The 25,000-nt window shown below is 40.9% G+C and overlaps 1 protein-coding gene across 4 annotated transcripts in view; it reads left to right on the top strand.

Moving 5' to 3' along the window:
* NPAS3 (neuronal PAS domain protein 3) overlaps positions 1 to 25,000 on the top strand; it is a 476,441-nt gene that overhangs the window by 268,005 nt on the left and 183,436 nt on the right. Inside the window, exon 2 of one of the 4 annotated variants that reach the window (XM_085878124.1) lies at positions 10,941 to 11,094. The exons of the other annotated variants lie outside the window; for them this stretch is intronic. Coding sequence (XP_085734250.1) covers positions 11,037 to 11,094 — 58 coding nt within the window. The 5' untranslated portion in view covers positions 10,941 to 11,036. The remainder of the gene's footprint in view (positions 1 to 10,940; positions 11,095 to 25,000) is intronic. 4 annotated transcript variants of the gene reach the window in all.

The following is a 25,000-nucleotide window of genomic DNA, read 5'->3' as shown; positions in this document are numbered from 1 at the left end:
GGGAAGGAAACCCCGAAGGTGTGTACATTTCCCATCACCCCCGACACGTATCTCGTGGGATTGTGAGTTGTACAGGCGACCATGATGGCTGGGGAGGGGGGTTGAAGGCTTGGAATGGAGAGAGAATTGTCGCCTTAGGGGTGGGACGGGGAGGGTGAGGACCTGGGGTTGGGATGCGGAAGTTGAGGACTTGGGTTTTGGGAGGGGGAGTGGGGAGAGTTGAGGACTTGAGTCCTATTTTACATTATGTGGAATTTCCATGGATCACTGCTGGTGTTATGATAACATAACAAGAACTCAAGGTTGGCTGGAAGGAACAGAATAGGACGTGGACTTTGGTGAGTGAAGTTAGCAAAATGATCGATTCCACCAACTTTTTGAATACAAGCCGAGCTTGTTGTGACTTCACAGAGAATAACCCTAAAGGTTTGTATGTCTTCAAAAAGTGAGTCAAATGTAAATATGGCTTATGTTAGGAGAGACCACACCTGGCTTTTTCCTGGTAGGATATATCGGTAAGGCCGGCACAGAGACCAGTAGTTTGTTGGAAATTCAATGGACAAATTACGGGGGAGGGTTGAAGATCACATTGCATTGAGCTGGGCCAATTGAGTGATGTGAAGAATAAAAATTGGAGGGAGAGGTGGGATTGTATGTATAGGAGCCTGAGGTGTGGGGAAAGAGGGCAGGAGTTGGTGACAAGACAAGTATGTGGCCGTGAGTGTGGGCGATTAGGCTGTGGGTTGGAGGGACAAAAACAGGAGCTGGTGGCTGACGAGAGCTTGAGATGTCGGAAGCAGTGTGACCACTCCTTGGCTTTTTTCACAAGATCTTGGCTATTCGTTGTTCACCTTGGCGTCTTGGTTTTCTATAGGTTTTCTTGGCGTATAGGTTTTCGATTATCATCGCTTTTCCGAAACCTTGTGAACTCTTGGCTTTTTGAATTGGCTCACCTTGGCATTTATGAAAATGAGGAGTGGTCACACTGGTAGGAAGGAGTGATGTAAAGTATGAGGAAGAGAACATGGTAATGGGTGGGAAAATTAAGAGGGAGAGATTTGTAAAAAAACTAGAAGTTTACCTTTCGATTTTACATGCTCTTCCTCCCCCACCCAGTGAGGAAGCACATACATTCCTCATTTTAAGTAGAAGCTAATTAAACATTGTAATTGAAATGACGTCACTCATTCACATTCTCCTGACACATTTGGCCCAATTACACTGCGTTGTTGTTCTTTGCATGCTGTTTGTGTTGGATAATTCTCCTGCAGTTTTGTTTGTGCTGTCCTGACCTTTCCACAATACCATCGGAACCTCATCAGGAAGGAGGTAGGTAGTGGTGGGGAGGCAGGGGGAGAGGGGTTTGGAAGTTTGGAGTGGGGTCCGGCATCCAGTTCCAGTTGTGGAAGTCATGTGAAAGGAACTCAACGTCGTCATGATGGCAACGTTTTAATGTATCAGAAAAGAATGGGGAACATGCTGCCGGAAAGTAAATATTCCTTTGGGTTGATGAAGTGTCAAACTATTTTTATTCCTCCACATTTAACAACAAGGTCATCTTAAAGATTTATCTTTAATTGCAGAAGTTTCATTATGATTCCTCACTTGCTGCTTGTATGCCTGAGGCCACTTGGTGTACCACAAGGCTCAGTTAGTATCGGGTGACTGGTTAATGCATACCTATCGTGATTTGTTGCAATAACTTTAATATCACAGCAACGTCAACATAACATATTTTAATCAGGATTTATTGTTTATGTTCATCGTTTAGTCCTGAAAGTGATGATATGAGTAGTAATTGACTGTGCAATTGATTCTAAAGTAGTGTTGTCCATTATATTTTAGCATCATGAAGTCGCAAATTTCAAGGTAAAAACCCCTTCATGATAATTATCATGAAGGGGTTTTTACCTTGAAATTTGAGCTCTTTAATCATCATAATTCAAATCATAATTCAAATCATAATTCTTTAATCATAATTCAAACCCATGATAATTATCATGAAGGGGTTTTTACCTTGAAATTTGCTACTTCATGATGCTAAAATATAATGGACAACACTACTTTAGAATCAATTGCACAGTCAATTACTACTCATATCATCACTTTCAGGACTAAACGATGATTATAATCAATGAAAAAAAGAAGTAATAAATGTCCTAAAGTTGAGATTTTGTATTGTTGAGTCAAAGTATGTGTTGCATCACAAGTCAGTTATATGTGTATGACGTCAATCTTGAGAAGGGCCAACTGAGCACAACTTCAGTGGCCTGAAATGATGCCAAGTCGACTCTGGCTAGACACCCTGTGAGCTGTATCGACAGTCAGCCAGATTTGTTGCAGCATATTTGGCCACCTGGGAATGTTATTAGTATTTAACAGGAACTAATATTGTTTGTGTGCTGATGATCTCATATGGGAAGAACGGAAAGAACGGAATGCATTAATACAGTTGAATTGTGATAACCAACCTGAATTACTTACCTTATTATATATCCCAAGGCATCTTCTGCCATCACCACAACTGTGGAGAAAAGGATAAGTTGACAAAGCTGAAAAAGTTCGCGAAGCCGTGATAACTGCATTGGGAGGCAAAGTAAAGATTGTGTTTCAGGTGACAGTTTATAGCTCCGTCGAGATTCAAACCCAGTTTAAACAGCTCGGCCATGAGAATGCATACCTGTAAGCTATCCTGCCAGCCCTACATTTTACCTTGACTGTGCATGCATTCATTATATGAACTTGGAATTTAGTCTCGATATCCAATGCACAAGAGCCTTGACACATCTGTGGGATATTTCAATGTGCGCAAGTAAAGACTAATATAAGAGACAACCAATTTAATATCTTCTCTGAAAGTACAACATACTCCATGATGCAATACCATCCCTGCCTTTGGATCAGAAGACCAAGAGTCAATTGTCAGACTCCATCCCAGCAGGAATGGAACTTGAATGAGAGGACTCAAAGACAAGCAAACTACTGAGCTACCCTGTCAGGTCTATTGGAAAGTGCATTAATTTTACACCTATGTCATTATTAGCGTCCGTTGGACTTAGTCCAAAACGGGGGCTTGTGGATTTGGTCTCGGTGTTTGCGTCCGTGAATTGCATGTGTGCGTGTGTGCGTGTGTCCGCAACCATATTTTGGACATGTATTGACCGATTTTATTCTTACTTGGCAGAAAGACAACATATGATGGTATACATCTGCATATCATTTTCGATTCACGATGTGATCAAAGATGGCCGTCTGGCGGACATTTAAGGGGGAAAAAACCCTGTATCAAACACGTACTCAAACATTTCTCGAACATGCATTTGCAGATCTTGTTAAAACTTGGCCAAAAGATAATGAAAGACGACTTACGTAGGCATGTCATTTCTTTCTGACATCAGATCAAAGATGGCCGACTGGCGGCCATTTTAGTTGTAAAAAAAAAAACCCGGTGTCAAACACTTACTCAAACATTTCTCAGACATGCATTTACGGATCTTATTAAAACTTGGCAAAAAGATAATGAATGATGACTTCCACAGGCATGTGGAAGAGCCTTGACACCCAGTGAGGTTTCGGTAAACACAGTGAGGTTTCCCAGTGAGGTTTCGGAGCTATAAACTGTCACCTGAAACACAATCTTTACTTTGCCTCCCAATGCAGTTATTATCACGGCTTTGCGAACTTTTTCAGCTTTGTCAACTTATCCTTTTCTCCACAGTTGTGGTGATGGCAGAAGATGCCTTGGGATATATAACGTTTAACGATCATTTATCAGATTTATTTTCGAGATCAGATCAAAATGGCCGACTGGCGGCCATTTTAGTTGTAAAAAAAACCCATGTTGAACACGTCCTCAACCATTTCTCAGACATGCATTTAGCGATGTTGTTCAAACTTGGCACACAGATAAAGAATGATGGCTTACATAAGCACGTCAATTTTTTTTCGAGATCAGATTAAAGATGGGTGACTGGCGGCAATTTGGTTACTTAAATGTGTCCCCAACCATTTCTCAGACATGCATCGTCCGATTTTGTTCAAACTTGGCAACAGCACAGCACATGATGGCATACATGTGCACCTCACTTTATTTCCTGATCTGATCAAAGATAGCTGACTGCGAGACTGGTGGCCATTTTTGTTGTACATAAATATGGGTTAGCCCTTTAACTCCGCACAGAAAAATTACTAAAACAACAGGGGCGAGCACATTTTTGTTGATTTTACTTGTTTATTATCTCACCATGTAGAGTTTTGCACAAACTATAAAAAAATTTAATTCATCCATATCTTCCACTTACCCCCTCACCTTCTGTAAATAACCCCTGATCATTATCCCTTTTGTATTTCTCGGAGTAAGAGCGGGCACAGCAAGCTTATTGTTTGTCTTCAGAAAGTAATCGTTGTTTATCTTTTTTGGACACATCTAAGCCATTTGGCAGTAGGTGCCAATTCCCAACCAGGGAATTACACAATATCATTAGGATGGTGCACTTGTGTCGTTCTGCAATGATTTTTCTGTGAGACAGATCTCAGAGACTGGGCCTTTGAATCCTCACTCTGTATTTTGCTGCATTTTTGAAAAACGTATATTTGAGCCACAAAGGCAACCCTGCAGCTGGGCCCTTGGGGGCGATGGTTGATCCATAGGATGTGGTGATGTGAGGTGTTTGTTGGGAGAAGGGACGGGAGGTGGAGATCCTTTGTAAAAGCAATAGTAAATGGAATATGTCGAAGACATCAAGCGCATCACATGCCACACTTTATGGGAGATTGGAACCCATTCTTGGCTTTAGGGATTGTTTCATTGGAAGATTTTTTTTCCGTTTTTTTTTGGCCCAAGGTGGACAATTGCTTTCATGACAGTCCATTCTTTTTGTCTCTTCCTTTTGTTGCAGCAGTCGATACCTGTGGCAGTGATGCAGAAAAAAATGATATTTTTGTACCACCTGCAGCCAAAAAGCATCCGATATATTATCCCTTTCTTGTCTGTTCAATCTCCAATCCGGACAAACTTCCCAAAGCCTTGTTACTACATTACCATAAAGGACAAAAAAAAGAGAAAATTGGAGAAGAGAGAAACAAAACGAAATGAAGATGAAGAGAGATAGTCGTGCGTATAAAAACACCAATCCAGCAAAACAAACGAGTTTGCAGCTCCGCAGTGAGTTTCACATCTCTTGCCCACGTCCAATCACCCCCAATTCCCCATCACAGTTGGCAGTCGTTTCATCTGTTAAGCGCTTTCACTGTTATCAGCTGTCGTTTGGAAGTCATTGGGATAAATTTATTATAAAACTTAATTTCAAAGCAGTCAAAGATATTGTCAGGAGGAAATGAATTCGGCAGCGATTCGGTGAGTGCTCGAGCCTTCGTGGTGCATGTTAATGTGAGGACTCCATGGTGCTGTGTGTAATTGTTTAAGGAGTGCATTGTTCCGCCGTGCTGAGGATAATTGCTGTTTATCTTGCTGCCAACTCGTGATTTCCGGGACCACATGTGCTGCCTGCTACACCGGGGAGTTCGGGCTTGGAAAGCTCCTTCCTGATCGCATCACCGGCCCTGCTTTGACACGTCACATGAGGTGTCGATATATTCTGTTGTACCACGGGTGACTTTTGAAAGACTTCCTTTTATTGTGTTGTTACGACAACACTTGCTGTTTCTCCAGTTATTGTATGAAACTTTCCTTTCTTGAGCTACCTTTTTGGCCCTTCGTTGACTACATGGCTATTGTAAGACCTTGTATATGTATGAACATATGCACACAGGTGTATACATATGCTGTAGGTGTTCAATTTGGTCGAGCATTTAAGATATCAAATGTCGAAAAGCCCCAAAATTTGACATTTAAACGGTTCCTTGCTCAACGACAGTGTTTAAAGCTGATGACCTGGACAATTGGACAAATATCCATGGCTTTATTTTATGCACCATGTTGAATATTTAACAACTTTAACAAATGTTGAAACATTTTTGACCGAGTAATACATATACGAGTATACGCTAGCTCAAGGTTAATCTCCACTTTTTGTTCTGCATAATCGTAAAGAAATGACGGGTAGCTAAACATTTGTGGAATGGTCGTGGTAACATCTGGCACCTCCTATGTGAATTGACAACATAGCTGTGCAAAGCATTCTCGGTATTTCCAACCTGGCAGTGAATAATTTGTCCTGTGCAAAGGATGTTGAACAAAAATGTCAAAGCAACTGAAATCCACTGATAAGCTGTGTTTACAGTGCATTGTAACCTTGCAATGAAAACTTGTAGGATTAATTTAAACCACATACATAGATACAAACATACATACATACATACATACATACAATGCTGGATTCGGTCAAGACATCTCCATGGTCACTCAAATGAACTGACAGACAATGGAAATGTCCTGCCCCTGGAACGATGGATCCTTTTAGAAGACAAAATATATTGGAGAAATTCATTTCATGGAGTTTATACAACACAACTGCCACTGACATGCATACATGTACGAGATTCTTATCATTTTGAATGTTCAATTTTTTTTAATCAATATTAATGTGAGCACGTTTTTTATTTAATAATTGCCTCTGCCACTGAAGGTGGATGGAGGTTATGTTTTCATCCCTGTTCTTCTGCCTGTTTGTTCATTTGTTTGTTAACAAAATATCTCAAAAAGTTTTGGACAGATTTGAACGAAATTTGGAGGAGAGCTTTGGGTATGTGACAAGGATGAAATGATTAGAGCTTGGTGAAGATACAAATCCAAATCCGGATCTGGATCCGATAATTTTTAAAAGTGATTCTTCACCATTGAGTGAGAGGGCTAAAACGATATAGAGCACGATATCTGAAAAAGTTATGGACGGATTCGGACGAAACTTGGTAGATGAGTTGGGTATGTGACAATATCAAGCAAATTAAATTATTTCAGGTCCGAATCCAGATCCTGTCTCTCAATGAGATACAAAACGTAAAGTAATCAGCCTGGCAAAGGTATGCGCTCTTCCGAGTGCCGTTCTCGTTCTCTCCCTTTTACCCCCTCAATCTCCACTGGATTGCCTGATTCATATTCCTCTTTATGCAATTGTTTGGTGTGAAACATTTGAAACACAGGCTCTGCCATCCTGCCAAAACATTCATTATACAGTTTGGTACAACAATTAACACCTTCCTTTCATCGCATATGCATTTCGGTGAAAAAGATTGATGATTTAATGCATCTGGCTTCAAATTATATTTGTTTCATTTGTTGCTATTTCAAGGTGTTTTGCTGTGTACCACTGGAATCTTGCAGTTTACACTCTATTATATGTGAAAAGTTAATGGTTATATTTGAAGTCTGTTTTTTTTAATAGCAGAACATAACTTGTGCTTATTTCATACAAAGCACAATGTAAAAAGGAATAGTTCACAGTTATGGTTTTGTACCATAACTACATGAAGCAGACAAGTAGGATGGTTAGAAATTAAAGTAATATATGGTTTCCCTTCTCCTGCCCCAGTGTTTACTGTGTGTGATTGTTCACCGGGTTATTTGGCTTGAAATATGAACCTTAATTGAGTGTTTGTATGACCGGTAGTTTTAACGTTTGAACATATATTACCTGGAATGCGGTGAGTGATGGGGTGGTGAAATAAGGGGGCTTCATTTGGTCTAAGTGCTGAGAGCTATATGTCTTGAGATTGCGTGATACAATGAAAAATGTCCTTGGGCAAAAAATGTGTCATTGGGAACTGATAAAACTTAGAATAGGTCACTGACAAAGAGAGTGTTTTATTAATTATTTTGCAAATCCTAATTATGGCTTGGTTCGGTGGGCTCTGTTTCTGTGTTGTAATCTAGTGGTTGCAAGTTCAAATCCTGACCCATTGGGAAATGAGTAGCAAACCACAGACTATAGCAGAGCATATAACTGATTCATTGTTCAAATTATTATACAAGCATTAAATATCTACATTTGTCTTTTCCTGGTCCAAAAAAAAAAAGTTTGTCACATGAAAATCCAAGACGGCTGCCATTTTCAAGTGGCCATTGATTTTTCTCCACTAATGTCAATTTTTGACAGAAATTGCTAGTTGTCTGACGTGAGTGATCTTCGTGTCGTTTTTAATGATTTTTTTTGTTTGTTTTTTTACCATGCTGAAACTACGCGACAAGTATACACCTCCAATGTACTTTTGATGTCTTATCAGGATGTGTTTTTGTCATTGCGTTCTTAAACATGGCAAGTGATGCGGATTTTACAGGTTTGACCCGTTTTGTTTGTGAAAACCCACAGACCCGTTTTATTTGTGGTCAAAACCTGTATTGGAAGGAAAGTACGATCAAATTATCAACGTAATGTTTTACTTCCATTCCGCTCGCAAGGATTGACACACAGACTGATAGAACTGTAGTCGATATGCAAGGTATCACTCTAGTGTCTGGTGTCCAGTCTAAAGGGGCTGTCACACCTTGACGTTTTAGCCAGCGTATGGCAAGGTCTCAAAATGTATGTAAAACGCTGGCATACGCTGAACTATTGATGCTTTTTTAAAGTTTTGGGCGTATAATAACGTGTTGGACATATGCATAACGTATTAGTAATGTACACAGAACGTTTTAATCACATATAGATAACTTATACCAACGAATGCTGAGCGTGTTGTCGGCGTTCACAACCTATGCCCAACGATAGTCCAACTTATATTATGCATAGCGCGCGGCAGCGTATCACCGACGATCACGTGGCGTAGGCTATTCATATGCTGCAGCTCAACGATTCAAATCATAACCGCACTAGACATCGAAGTGTGAAGCCGCTGTCACACCTTGACGTTTTAGCCAGCGTATGCCGACGTATGAAAAATTTGCCGAACCAAGCTGGCACACGTCGAATACGTTATGGGTAAGTTTTGTATACGTTAATAGCACGCTGGAATATGTCGTAGAACACTGGCATACGTCGTCATATGCCGAGTACGTCGATAAATTTTCAGCATGTTGAAAATTTCTCGACGTACTCGACATATGATACACATTCCGCATACGCTGGCATAGGTTGTAGTCACGCTACGCGATCGTTGACACACGTCGACATACGTTACTTGCACGTTACTCATAAGTCGAAACACGTCAATGTAATGGTTAGCGTCAGTGTTCCAGACTCCCTGTTTTTTTTTTTTCTTCGGTATGACGGTGATGTTGACACTTCAATTTCTAGTGCAGTCATGATTTAAATCGTTGAGCGGCAGCCTATTAATTACATTATATTATAACCGCACTAGAAATCGAAGTGTTAACATCACCGTCATACCCAAGACAAAAGAAAAAAAAACAAGGGAGTCTGGAACACAGATGCTAACCATTACATTGACGTGTTTCGACTTATGAGTAACATACAAGTAACGTGTGTCAACGATCGCGTAACGTGCCTACAACTTATGGCTCGCATTATGCGGAACGTGCGAGTCATACACTGGCATATGTCGAAAAATTTCAAGCATGGAAAATTTGTCTTACACCTTGGTGTACTACGACATATGCCAGCGTACAAAGACTATGCCAGCGTACTACGAGGTATGCCAGCGTGCTCTTAACGTATACAAACTTACCCATAACGTATTCGATGTGTGCCAGCGTTTTAGCCAAATTTTGCATACGTCAGGCATACGCTGGCAAAATCCTCAAGGTGTGACAGGCCATTAACGACTGTGTGACATCATGAGCTTTCCCCGATGGCCACGTCGACATCCTCCAGGATTTTGCACGCAGTATCACGTCTCTTCCGATCACGTTGACCATGTTGCCATCACCACGAATCAATTGTTCTGTGATTTCCAATTCGCTCTTCCACTTCTTGCTGATATTTATCAGAACTTTCGAGTATTTTAAATGGCAGCATTTGGTTCGATTCGGATTGTTTTCATCCATACAAGGTGTCAACAAATTACCAAATTCTAACCTTAATCAAAAATAATGAAATGGGATGCATGACACTATCTTATCACAAAGACTTACTGAGCTGCAAGTTTGAGTCCAGTGCAGTATCCCATCCATTTTGATTGGCCGGAGGGCAGGATCCCATTTCATTCATGTTTATTACCGTTTGAATTTGAAATGGTAATTTGTGGCATGATATATCGTTTCGGTTGTTGTGTACACTATGGAGCCTGTGCCTGCTGGCACCTTATTTTAGGACAGCCACCTTAACAGTTAAGCCAACACCAGGCTTGTGTCATTCTCATCAACGGTACACAGGGAGCCACAATTTGGCCTTCTGCTTACAGTAGTTCAGCGCATACTTGTCGTGCCTCACAGTAATGCTGAAGAGTAAAGTATCTTCTCGCAAGTTCCCAAGAACAAGATCGATTGCCGAGGACACTTGCCAAATGAGGTCATCTGCTCTCCTCGCATGCAAAACCAACTCCTTCCATGTAAAACCCCGGGTCATACGTTTGATCATCCGAGAGATCTCGTCAGAAAGTCCAAGAAAGCCTGTGGTGAATACAATGCCGAGCAAAGTCACACGAAGTGACTCATCCGTCAGGTCGTGGCCATGTCAGTTTGATTGATCTCTGCTCGTTTGGTGCTCCACGACTGTTGAGATGACTTTATACTTAGACTGTAATGGTAAGTGAACATTTGAAATGAGTTCTGAACAGCTGCAACACCACCTCGTCAACAAACGACTCTCTGGGTATTCCTGATGTATTTTGTGTCACTGCCAACCTCTTGAGTAGTGTTTTTACCAAGTTTGGTAAAAAAATAATAAATAATGTAAAAAAACCCGCTTTCAATTCCCACCAACCCGTTTTTCATCACCTCCAGCTTGCCATGTATGCATTGCATCAGCCTGACATCAGCCATACAGATAGAAGGCTGACAGAATAGATGCATTCACCATTTGCATATTAAGTCTACCACCTTTTGTTATCATTTTCTATTTTACACTGTTGATCTCTCTCCACAGGAGATGTGATTCTTTGGCTTGCTGAAGGAGTAATTGCACGCACAGCTAAGTGCATAGTGTTGTGCAAGTGAGACCTCAGCGACAGCACTTGAATCGATGACAACACTTCATCATGCAACCACATTTTACAAGTTCTGGAAACTTTTCAAAACAGGTGGAAGAATGGTCTCACATATCTGCCAAAGTTGAACCATGTTTGGTATCCCTAATCAGCAAGACTCTCTCCCCCCCCAACCCCACCCATATGTATCGACTCTGATAGTTAGCACACTCTGCACCCGCATGGGGGAGACTGAGTGATTTTAACCTAATCATGTGACCTCTGATTCTGGGCAAAGAGAACCAGCCTACCATTTGTAGCGATATTGCATCAGTTCCATTTGTAGCTATATTGGACATGTCATACATTATCAATATATTTCATATACAGTGTAGTCCTTTTCGTTTATAAGCGGAATCTCAAAGGCTTATGAAGACTTCAAACTTCTCCAAGATCTGTCGGTTATCATCAACCGAAGGTGGATGCTAAATGAGTTTTTGAAGACACTAGATGCCTCATAACACATATTCCAGGTTTGCCAACAAGATTTTTCCCTTTGCCATCGAAAACAAACAAAACATCGTAACCACTGAAGGAATGGAAGAATGGAATTCTACTTTCTTTCATGGACCATATTATGGCAACTACGTCATCTTTTGAAATCGATCGGAAATCCTTTCCTTGACCAAGGAAAGTCGATATTTTATCAATGCCAAGCTCCTTGAGAGATGACAGAACAGATATAATATCTATGACCAAAACATCTATGCCAGTGGTAATGATCATGAATATCTTTTTGTCCTCTATTGGTGGATGTAGATGTATGAAAATGTATGTATCTGCAATTACGACATTTTAAGGCTGAGGGTTTATCCTTTTACCACCTTATACCATCTCATGATGCAACCTGGTTCATGCCGTTACCCAACAACTCAGGCTGATCATTCATCCACTGTCATCAATGTCCCATCTGATCTGTTACCATCCGAATAGCTGAAACCCTGACATGTTTAGTTCAGGTTTTTAATGCGAGCACATCTTGTCGATTCAGGTACAGCCCCGACACAAAAAAATTACTGCCACATGTTGAGCATGCGTTATTTAGATGACATTGAACCCCATGCTGAGTTCCACTGCAATTACATCACTCTTTTGTCCGTGTGACAAAGTGCTTTTTCCCTGAACATCTGACTGACTGGGATGTATGGGTCTTTGGTGTTAGTGCCCATATCTTTCCATGAGAGAAGACAATGCATTTTTAATTTTAAGTTAGAGGTACTTGATCACATAAGGACAGTTTGCTACTGTCACCTTGTTTAGCCTGTGAGCCAATGCGATTTACTAGAGTGTGGCCATTGTTGCGCACCAGCAACTACTTGGAGCCAAAAGTAAGAATTGGGGTAGGAATAATGAAGTCCAGTGCTGATCGTCCATCTTAAAGTTGTGGATGACTCCCGAAGCATAGGTACTATACATATATGGCTACGCCCTATACCCATATGGAATTATTAATATGGTATACTTCAACTGACTGATTTCAACATGCAAAAACACTTAATTTACATAATCCCAATCTTAAAAATGGAGCATTGGAGGCATTTGGAAGAATTGGCTTAAGTTCAGTAAAAAAAAACAAAACAAAAAAAAAAACTTGTAAATAGACAGAAACATCAATGAAATTGTATGGCTATCAATTTGTTTTTAAAATGGAAATTAGTTGAGAAACTGGGAAAATATCAGCCACGTTGGATTTTCAGGTGGTGAATGTTTTTTTTTCTTTTTCTTGGAAGATGCTTCATAACACATGTTCCAGAATGTCTGTTAATATGCCAAGTTTCATGCCATGTACACATCATTTGAGCAATTGCTTACCATTTATATATACACATGAGGGCATGTTGAAAAATAATGCCTCGTATTCTTTTTCTCCAAAACAGGTAAAGGTATTCGAATGAAACAAAGTGAAGTCCACACCTTAGCTATTCCTGCCACTGGATGCGAAGTTTTGTGATTCTGACTACATTTCTCAAGATGGCAGAAGGCAGTACATTATTGTCAGTGCTCTGAAGCATGAAGCACTGGGGATGAGAGTTGGGATGACTGACTGGAGTGGAGAGTTGGGATTACTGACTGGAGATGAGGATTTGGGATGACTGACTGGAGTGGAGAGTTGGGATTACTGACTGGAGATGAGATGAGACGTGGGATCCATCCATCCATTGGGACCATACTCTGTGCAGAGCGTTGGTGCTGCCTCAGCAGTCTCCTTGGTTATTGAGCAGATCCTGGACGGGTCGCCACTCCAACACAGGACACACCCGCAAGCTGGCACTCGTTTTGCCGATCTCGGAAGGATGACAGGCAGAGTCAACCCCACCTGGTATTAATTCAACAGCCAAGTGTGATTTGAACTCAGGATCCTCTGATCGCAAGACCACCACCCTAACCATCAGGCCAACACCAGGCACAGATTTGGGATGACTGACTGGATATGAGAGTTGGGATGACTGACTGGAGATGAGATTTGGGATGACTCACTGGAGATGAGATGACTGGAGATTACGATCATTGGAATAAGAGACTGTCAATGCTGCGCGACAACGATCTGCCAATCTTTCTATTTTCTTTCTTCTTGCTATTTTCATTTTTCGATTTTCTTCTATGAGCCTCGCACCTGTAAAAAAAAAAAAAAACACAAAACGAAAGTCGAATTCTATTTTCTTTGTTCCTTTGGGCCTGGGAAAAGTCCTGCAAATAATCTTACTGCCTAATGTCTCAAGCAATCAGGTTTATTTTATTTACACCTACAGCATGGCCAAAAAAATATATTTCTGGGAAAGGTAAGAATTACCAGATACGTGCCTGATTTAGAATGTGGAATTTTTAATTTGCCAACGCAGCCACCAATAATGCAGCCAATAATGCAAGCCTGAAGCAGCGAATAATGTATTGTTCCCTGTTTACACTAATCTATTCAGTTTGCAATCCATCGATTGATTAAAGCATTGGTCTTAATATGTGGAAGGCTCGAGTCCTCTGTCGAATAGTTTCGCCGTGCATACCTTACAGTGCCAAATTCTTTGATGCAAATGTCGAAAAATGTAAAATACTGAAGCAATAATTTTATCTCGTTCACGACATAATTCATCATCCATTTGCACTCGCATTTTGGCTTCAACTTTCTCAATTGGTTAAGAATTCCGACAAATGATCAAGAGATTCTCGAATAAAATTATATTTACAAATACCTTTAAATTTATCACATTTCAATAGGTAGAAGTATAAGCATGCAATAATAAAACCGGTACGATCTCAATCTCACGCTTGAAAGCCTTAATTATGAGTTCCATATTTCATAAGAAGTGGTCAAAAGTTTTGGGAAAGTAAAGTTAATTAAACATTGGGTTGTTATACATTACTGACTAGCTTAAGTTTTTAACATTGCCTGTAAATTCGATTTCAGTACTTCCCCCCAATTTTTAATTCCATCAATATATGCCTGGTGTTGGCTTAGCAGTTCAGGTGGCTGGTTTGAGATATTTGGGTCTTGAATTTGAGCCCCTGTTGTGATGTTGAAATGATAACAGGTGTGCTGACTCAGCCTGTCATCCTTCAGAGGTTGGCAAAATGAGTACCACCTTTCTGGTAACTGGGGCAATCATTTAAAATACTGCATCAGCAGTACAGCCACACTTCCAGGAATGATGCAACCAGCAGCCACAGGCTGCATATGGAACAACAACGTTCATTCAATCAGGATAACAGACAGGGTAGCTCATTGTACTTTTCTCCCTGTGTTCTGCCCCTGAGTTTGATTCTTCCTGGACTCTTCCTGGTGTATTTTGTATACCCTTGATATATAGGGGACATCAAGCTGGTTGTCCATCGGCAATCCTGCCAACTTCTCCCCAGAAGGGAGACATGTCCTGCCATGTTCAAGTTGAGACTACATCACCGATTTCTGCTTAACTTCATATTGTGGCAACATTTCAGTTGCACATGGTGAGCTAAAATTATGAAGCAGAGGAAGATTAATTGCCCAAACAAAATTAAAGATTCGGGTTAACATTTCGGTTGCGAGAGGTTTATTGAGGACATCTTTCCAAATAACATGAAGGATCGTGGGCACAGTCAACAGTGCTTTAAATATGTATCAAGCCATCCATTATACTGTTGGTTATTGGTTACCCCCTCAAAACGATAAGATGAGCAATGGCGATTGCAAACTCTGGCTGAAGAATACACGTGCAATGACCCCCCTTAGTTCAACTTTGACGTGCTTGTGAAAATGGCAGTGTTTGGTTTGCGTTAACTGCATCTCTGTTATGAGTGCTGAACAAAGGAGAAGCATTATCCATGCATTCAGGTGTCACCTGTTTATAACGTAAATGGCAGAATTTGGACCTCACCCTCCCCTCTGCCCTTTTCTCCATTTGCTCCATACATACCCCTTCCCTTCCCTTCCCTCCTGTTACCTCCATCCCCTCTTCTTCTCCCCCATTTCCCCTCTCAATGCTCTACTTTCTTCTTTCCCCCTCCAATCGATGGTAGGTGCAGACTATGTTGAGATTCATTCCATTCATTCTGGTTTATCATCAACGCAAATGTTGTTTAATCGATTATACAAAGTTTCCATTATCTGTTCATGTAATTCCAGATGTGGCCTGTGAAATCGTTAAAATGTAGATACTGTAAGGCAAAATGCTTTCATGCAATGAGGATTTGCATTACGGGGGGGGGGGGGGGGTAAGAAACATGAGGTTACTCAAAGCAAATATGTTGGTTACACGACAAAAAGGTCAAGGAATCATACAGATCATATGATATGTTATGAAAGGGAATTATTTTCTGTCCTGATTATTGGTAAGGATTCAAAGCACTGTAAATAAAGCATTGCATCTCACCTTCGCCATAAATTAAAATTTGCCTGAATTTTATGACTTCAGCCACATTAACGGTTTGCCAAATTGCTGCCTTGCTTTGATGCGCCGTCTTTGCCTCATTTATTTTTCATTTATTTCGCTTGATTTAAAGCCATTTGTTGAAACGAAATTAAAAGTGTTGCCTCTGCGGCTGTTGCGGGCCGAGAGGGAAGGGGATTATGAAAGGATAGGTTGATGTATGGGGTCCAGGAGGGACTACCAACCAAGCACCTTGGTAAGAATCCTGCCTCTTTCCCTCTGCTTATTTATTTGTTTGTTTGTTTATTTATTTATCCATTCATTCACACGTACACTCCCCATTCCCCCTCCACCCCCCTTTCTCACGCGGTTAGGGTGCTCCGAATACAGACCTGCGGACGCTGCATATTCATCATCGTTGGGATGTGGGCTCTGTGTTGTGATACAAAAAGCTGGGCTCCGAGAGGGACCGTTCCCCGCTGTTTGGCCTGAGCCTTTGAGTAATGGTTGTGCAGGCAACTGAGCTGCATGATTTATTGGAGACGCCGAGCACATCGGTGATTCGCCACGTGCGTTCATCCGCGAAGACAAGTTTGTCAATTTGCCTTGAACAAAGGAGCACTTTTAATATGGGAAATGCAGGACTTAGTTTCAACTTTTCTTGTGGGTACATCAAGAGGTTCTCGCCTGGCAATCATACTGGACAAATTGGAAATTCCCTCAAGGGAATTTCCAATTGTGTGTGTGTGTGTGTGTGTGTGTGTGTGTGTGTGTGTGTGTGTGTGTGTGTGTGTGTGTGTGTGTGTGTGTGTGTGTGTGTGTGTTTTTTAAGTACATAATTTATACGGAGGAATGCAGGATCGGTATAAAGAGCAGCGAATGTAATAATATATCATCTCTCTCGAATCGTCATGAAAAACTTTGATGTACTCGAGGTCATTGCACATGGTTCAGTGCGAATAGCTTTGTAACGGTTGGCACAGACAGTTGCAAAGTTTATCACGAGAAAATGGAATTAGCATCTGCCTTCTGCTGGAAAATCAAAGGGCGTTCTTAAGTCTTCAGTATAAAATGTAATTTGAACGATGTCGACTGTGTAATGGAGAAATTCCATTTCCATAATCAGAATGTGTGTCTGTATGTGTGTTTGTACATACTGTAGTATATATATATATATATATATATATATATATATATATATATATATATATATATATATATATATATATATATATATATACATATACATATCTTGTATGGGCTTTACAGTTAGGGTGGTGGGCTTGTGATCTGAGGATCCTGAGTTCAAATCCCACTCAGCTGTCGAATTAATACCAGGTGGGGTTGACTCTGCCTGTCATCCTGACGAGGTCGGCAAAATGAGTGCCAGGTTGCTGGTGTCCTGTGTCAGAGTGGCGATAGGTCCAGGATTGTCTAATAGCCAAGGAGACTGCTTCGGCAGCGCCAACGCTCTGCACAGAGTATGTTCCCAATGGATGGATGGATGGACGTATATATGTATGTGTATATATATATATATATATATATATATATATATATATATATATATATATATATATATATATATATATATATATATATATATATACTGTATGCATATATATATACATACTGTATGCATATATATATATATACATACTGTATGCATATATATATACATATATGTATGTATGTATATATATATATATATATATATATATATATATATATATATATATATATATATATATATGAAAAAAAATATATATATATATATATATATATATATATGTATGTATGTGTATATATATATATATATATATATATATATGTATGTATATATATATATGTATGTATGTGTATATATATATATATATGTATGTATGTGTATATATATATATATATATATGTATGTATATATATATATACATACATATATATATATATTTATGTATATATATATTTATGTATATATATATGTATATATATATATATATATATATATATATATGTATATATATATATATATACATATATATATATATATATATACATATATATATATATATATATATATATGTATGTATATATATATATATACATATATATATATATATATATATATATATATATATATATATGTATGTATATGTATGTATATATATATGTATGTATATATGTATATATATATGTATGTATATGTATGTATATATATATATATATGTATGTATATGTATGTATATATATATATATATATATATATATATATATATATATATATATGTATGTATATATATATATATATGTATGTATATATGCAATATGAATATATACAATAAATATGATATATCGAAACATGTGCAGTGTAACGAGCATGGAGTGTGTAACCATTGGACACAGTCCTACATGTCACGGTCTGTCCCGTCAGTCAGTCAGTCAGTCAGTCCATGAAGCCATGTGATGAAATGTCTTTTAATCACATCCTGTTTGAACGCCGGTGGCAGACTCCACATATGTCTATTAATTAGGAAATTTTGGAATGTTCCTTTCATGGTGAAGCAGTGTGACTATGTGTTTCTAAATTACGTACAGTTTGAATGTCAGTTGCATGCTGACTTCACACATGTATGTGGATTACGTACAATTTGAATTTCCCTTTCAACCCCTTGGACTGCTGAAACACCTTCGACCATAGAAGACCCTTTCAGACCCCCAACACCTTTAACCCGAGCATGCATAGGCATGGTCCGTTGGACCTGGCTGATTTTTTTTTGGACTATAACTTTTTTTTATTTCAATTTCTCTTTCCTTGCCCTTTCATGTGTCCTGAAGTCGAGTTTTTACAACATTTTCTGTGTTTTTTATTTATTTATTTCGTTCAGTTTTAGCGGGAATAATTTATTTACATTTTAATAATAACACTACCTCGAGATTGCATGGCTCGGGTCCAGTGGACCCGTGGTTACATTTTGCATTGTATCCTTCGTAATTTACCCATGACCCATTTTTTTAGACTTTTTTTAAACTTTTTTTTACATTTACACATGACACAAGATCAATTTTTGTTGTTGTTGTTGTTGTTGCAAATATCATCGATAAGCGTAAACATTGTTTATCAGCCGATTTTGTGGCCAAGCCTGTCGGCCATAAACCGAGTTTATCGGCCGAGGCAATGCAACTTGGCGTTGCATACTTATGCTGTATATGAAAGCATAACAATGACTAGAAGGGCACTCAGTAGAGCACACACCTGCACCATGCAATGCCTGATCCACGAGAACATATCAGGCCCAATACATTTTTGAAATATTGTGCTATATATTGTGTTTGTCCCTAATTCTCAATGGTGAAGAATTCCTTATAAAATGAAATGATTCTCATATCCAGATCCGGATTCAGATCTTCACCAAAATCTAATAATTCGTCTTTGTCACACACTGAACCTGTGCATAAAATTTCATCCAGATCCGTTCACAACTTTTTGAGATATCTTGCAAAACAAACAAACAGACAGAAAGGTGTGAAAACATAACCTCCTTCACCTTCAGTGGCAGAGGTAACAAAAACAAGTGGCGGTACATTCAAAGTACACTGCCCCCATGCCAAATTTATAAATAACAATCCTCCAGTGCACGCCATCATTGGAACACCTTCCAGCGCGCGACATCGTTGGAACACCTTCGGCACCCGGCAATGCCGCCTTACCGTACATGCAGTCGGAATTGGGAGGGAGTGGTGTACAATAATGGATTGATTAATTGCAGAATGAAATAAATAATAATCGTAAAATATTTAATTTCTCAATCAATTGCCGAATAGCAGACCTAAACTTCCGGTTCTGGGTTTGGAGCATTGGCAGGTCTCCCTGGGGGCTCCCTGCTGACGATCTCAAAGTTAAGTTTCCGGTTGTTATCTGTCCCGTTTCAACTGTTTATTTTCTCACCTGCATGTTACTTTGTGTTCCTCGTTCGGTTTTTTTTCAAAAATCGTGCTATTTTGTGAGATTTCGTCAAACTTGTTCTTACTGGGTGCTTGAGGCCTATCCTTGAGTCTTGAGGCCTACCCTTTGTTCCCCTCGGTGTACGATCGTGTTTATTTGTTTTTTCTCCCCATTATCTTCAATTTCTTTCTTTCCCACTTTCTTGACGTCCCCCATCCCAACTAATCACTCTATTTCTTATCTAAAAAAATAAAAATAAAAACCACCGCAACCTTTCTCCAATTCTTCTTCTTCTTCTTCATCTCCTCTTCTTCTTCCTCAATTTTTCTACAAACACTTCCATTACCCAATCTGTTGAAAACTCTCAAACATTAATAATAATAACAAAAACGATCTCTTATAATGCTTCATCTTCCTCTTTCACACGTGTGGTACTCTTTACTGTATCAAATGCACTACTCTTCTGCGATTTAAACAGACTGCTCTCAATTCGACCTTTCCTTCATACCTTGCCTAAAAAATCCAACTGTTACAGCCTTTCTTCTCTCCATTTTCTGAATTCGCCTTTATTGCATCCCTCAAGAAATGTGTTTAATCGCAAAACTGACCAAAAACTTAAAAAAAAACCCAATTTGCTATGAATGTTCGCTTTCCATCAACCATTCTTTTTTTCCAAATTCAGTGCCAACTCACCCCTCTCACCCCTCACTCTCAAAGCAACCATCCCACTCTTCTCCCTCCAAGCCTCCTTCTCACCTCTCTCAAAACTCCCCCCCTCACCTTTCTCCCACCATTCATCCCCCTCATTCATCCTTCCAAAAGTTGCCCCCCCCTCCCATCCACAAAGCTGCCTCCTTCCACTGCCCTCTCACCTCCATCTCTTCACTCCACCTCCTCAAATCATCAACTGCCTTCTTCCCCCTCTCTTGTCCCCCCTCTCCCCCAGCACCACAGAGCCTTTTCTCCTCCTCATTCGGCCTTCTTCCCTAGCTATTCTGCAATCCCCCACACTCTTTCAACAACACTCCTTACCTCCCCCCCTCATCCCTTGTCCTACCCTCCCCCTCTCCCCCCCCCCTCCACCCAAAGCCTCCTCCCCTACCTCTTCATTAAAAGTATGGACCTCACATATCCGAGGCCTTCGCTCAAACCTTTCTGATCTTTCCATACAGGTTGCCACTGACAAACCAGACATAATCTGCCAAACAGAAACTTTCCTCCCCCAAGACGTATCTGACTCCCAAGTATCTCTCCCTGGTTACTTCCTCCTCCGGTTTGACAGACCTGAGCCTCGCCCTTGGTGGAGGAGATGCTCTCTTCATCAAAGACTCTATTCCTCACTCTCCATGCACTGCCCTCACTCCCCCACACCCCCAGGAATACCTCTGGCTACGGCTTCCCCTCAACTCCCACCTCATGTTTATATGTGTACTGTACCGTCCACCTAACAGTGATGACTCCATCTACACCTCACTATCTGAAAACATGGACCAACTTCTATTTTCTCATCCAAACTCTCTCTTCCTCATATGTGGCAACTTTAATTGTCATCATGCCAGTTGGCTCGGTGTGGGTACCTGTCTCACCTGTCATGGCACCTCAGCAAGAGCTTTCTGCGACTCATTGGGACTGACTCAATCGGTCAACCTCCCGAGCCGGATCTCAACCAATGGTACTCCATCTCGTCTGCATCTGATTTTGACAAATTTCCCTGACAATATCTGCTGCTCTTCCTCTGCTCCAATAGGTTCTTCTGACCACGTCCTTGTCAAAGTGGACATCTCTCTGACTATTATCAGAGAACCACCTCACCTCCGTCGAGTCTGGCATTTCACTCAAGCCGACTGGCAGGGTCTCCAAGCAGCCCTCAAACTTATAGACTGGTCTCCTATCTCAACTTTCTTCAACATCAACTCTTCCTGGGAATTCTTTCAAAGAAACTTGCTCTCCCTCATGCACAGATTTGTCCCCTCTCGTCTTCAGTTGTCCTACCCTTCCTCCCGCCCTTGGTTCACTGAAGCTTGTGGCGAGGCAGTTGTCCTGAAACAACTTGCCTTTGCCTCATGGAAAGCAAATCCAACTGAGGGCAATCTCAGTTCCTTCCACAAAGCTCGGAACAAGTGTGTATCTACCCTCAGGAGAGCCAGAAAACAACATCTTTCTCATCTCAAGTCTGAACTCTCAAACCTCTCTCCCTCCTCAAAATCCTGGTGGCATCTTATCAAATCAGTTTCTGGTGTATGTTCCCCCTCCATCCCATCCCTGACCTCAAATGGCAGCACTGCTGATACCGCACATGAAAAAGCTGAATACCTAAACTCAGTGTTTGCAGCTAAATTTTGTGTCCAAAACCCATCACTTTCTCTACCCACCTTACCCAGTCGCACCCAACTGTCCCTGAACTCTGTGTCCTTTTCTCCTGACAAGGTGGAGAGCTTGCTTTCAAACCTCGACTCAGATTCTGCAACCGGTCCAGACGGCATCAGCCCACGTGTCCTAAAAACCTGCTCTTCTGCTCTTGCTCACCCTCTCTCTGTTCTATTCACCCTCTCATTTGCTCAAGGCCATCTGCCATCTGCTTGGAAATCAGCAAACATCACTGCCCTGCACAAAAAAGGTGCAAGAACAGATCCCTGCAACCACAGACCAATCAGCCTTCTCCCAATCATCAGCAAGGTTATGGAATCCATCATCGCTTCAGACATCAAATCCTTCCTCTTCTCCAATGGCTTGATTTCTGATCATCAATTTGGTTTCAGACCAGGTCACTCAACCCTGGATATGCTGCTTCTGCTCTCCCAACAATGGATGGAAGCCCTCAATGCCAGACAGGAAATCCGATCCGTATCCATGGATATATCACATGCTTTTGACACAGTCTGGCACCCTGCCCTACTCACCAAACTCTCTTCCTATGGTATCCAAGGCCATCTCCACTCATGGCTCGCAGACTTCCTCTCCTGTCGCAGTCAACGTGTGGCCCTAAATGGAGTTCTTTCATCCCCCCTTCCTGTCCAGGCTGAAGTTTCTCAAGGTAGCGTTGTGGGCCCTGTTCTTTTTCTGGTTTTCATCAATGATCTCTCCGACTCTCTGGAAAATCCTCTATATCTCTTTGCTGATGACTCCACCCTCTGCCGTACCATCGGTCATCCCTCAGACCGGCATGCAGCAGCTTCTTTGCTAACTGCTGATCTGGATAAAATCATAAACTGGTCCAACACGTGGAACATGTCTTTCAATCCGGACAAATCTCACACTCTCACTATGTCTCTTCGAAAGGTCCGTTTATAAAACCCACCCATCCACTTTCTCAACAATCCTCTGAAAGAAGTCCTTTCTTTCAAGCTTCTGGGTCTCACTATCTGCCATGACCTTTCCTGGCAAAGCCACATTTCAAACCTCGCCTCCAGAGCCCGTCGCCGACTGGGAATCCTCCGTCGTGCAAGGTCCTTCCTCGGCCCACCTGAGCTCCTGACCACTTACAAAGCTTTTGTCCGCAGCCTGATGGAGTATGCTCTCCCCTCTGGGCTGGTGCTCCTGCCTCCCACCTTTTTCGGCTTCACGCTGTGGAAACCAAGGCATTTCGGATCATTGGCATCTCCCGCAATGAGGCTGAGTCTTTGGGCCTCTCACTCAATCACTGCAGGTTGGTCGGTGGTCTTTCTGTCTTCTACCGTCTCCTCTCCAGCCTCGCCACCCCCCCTACTCTCTCTGCGATTTGTCCCCACCACATTTCCGCAGGGCGCTCAACGTCCGCCAACAACCCCCTTCTGGTAAAACTACCAAAATCACGAATCACTGCTCACCTTCACTCTTTCATTCCTCTTTTTTTTCCCGCCTTTTCCCGCCATTCCTCTTTTTTCCCGAGAATCCACCCAAGCCCACCTCCTTCAAATTCTCTGCTTTCCTTCCTGAACTTCCCTGTAATGTCCATCTTCTATTTCCCATGTTCCCTGTCCCATCCCTCTCCCTTCCACAGATCTCCAAATGTCTCTGTTCCCCACTATTTTGTCCTTCCTACTCCCTCCCTAGGTTGTGCGTTCGTTCTCATACGAGCCTCGACAAGGTATACAAAAAGAAAAGAAAAAAAAAGATGACCACCGTTTCATCCAAATCTATAACTTTTTGAAAATTAAGTAATTAATCGAAAAATGAATAATTAATCGATTAATTGATTAATCCATTCATCAAAAAACACCCTTTAGAGCCAAATCACTTGGTCACTGTCGTGTCCAAATATCAGCGTTCTCGCTCAAAATGTTCCTGAGATATCGCCAGGATGAGAAATAGAATAAATAAGTCATTAATAAATCGATAATAATTAAGCAATTAATTGATTAATCAAAAAATAAAAAATAATGTTTTTGCCCAAGCATATCTTCACTTTTGTCCCCAAATTTAAGCTTCTTAGCTCAACGGATGGCTGAGGTATCGCCCGGACAAACAAACAAACAAGAAAGACATGCCGGTAGGTGACATGGTGGTCGCTAGACTAAGTCGAATTTGAAATATGTAGACAAGAGAACACATCAGATGGCATTTTTGCCGTTCGTTGTTCCATATAGGAACATGACGAGCAACTGTTCATTCATCATTTGTGTTCGATTCCCCAACCCTACGTGAGGGAATCCCATCGCGAACGTTGGGGTGAAAGCATACAGTAATATAATTGCATACTAGTCATACAGTTTTTGACGGATCGGGCTGAAAATTTTTGACAAAGAGGTTGATTATAGTGTGCATAAAAGCGCGGAAGCCGAGTTTTTATTTTCGAATTTTTTTTTTCAGATTTTTTTCAAAAATTTCAAAGTCCCGTTGCTCGGCAACGGTGGCGTCCATAGCAACGGTGCTCAAAAGCATACAACTAGATTCTGGTATGAACCTACCAGTCAAGTTTCATCAAAATCGGTTGACTCCTCTGGCCTCCAGATCTGTCCATTACATACAAACAAACAGACAGATGGAAAACCTGAGATTAAGGGGAGTCTAGCGACCACCCAATATATTTTGCAAGTTAATTGTTGCATTTCCCGGGTCCATTGGGTCCCGTGTTCTGCAAAGTCGTCTAGATTTTTATCCATGAACTCTTGGGTAAAGACCTTTAAGTCCCAAAATACACCAAGGACCCCGAGGACCTGAAAGACCCTGATGACCCGAAAGACCCAGATAACCCAAAAGT

This window comes from Eptatretus burgeri, chromosome 4, assembly GCF_056783735.1.
Source record: "Eptatretus burgeri isolate ZD-2024b chromosome 4, Ebu_testis_v1, whole genome shotgun sequence".
Classification (NCBI taxonomy): Eukaryota; Metazoa; Chordata; class Myxini; order Myxiniformes; family Myxinidae; genus Eptatretus; species Eptatretus burgeri.
The sequence above is the reverse complement of the archived record's forward strand: the minus strand, read 5'-3'. Positions and strand labels throughout refer to the sequence as shown.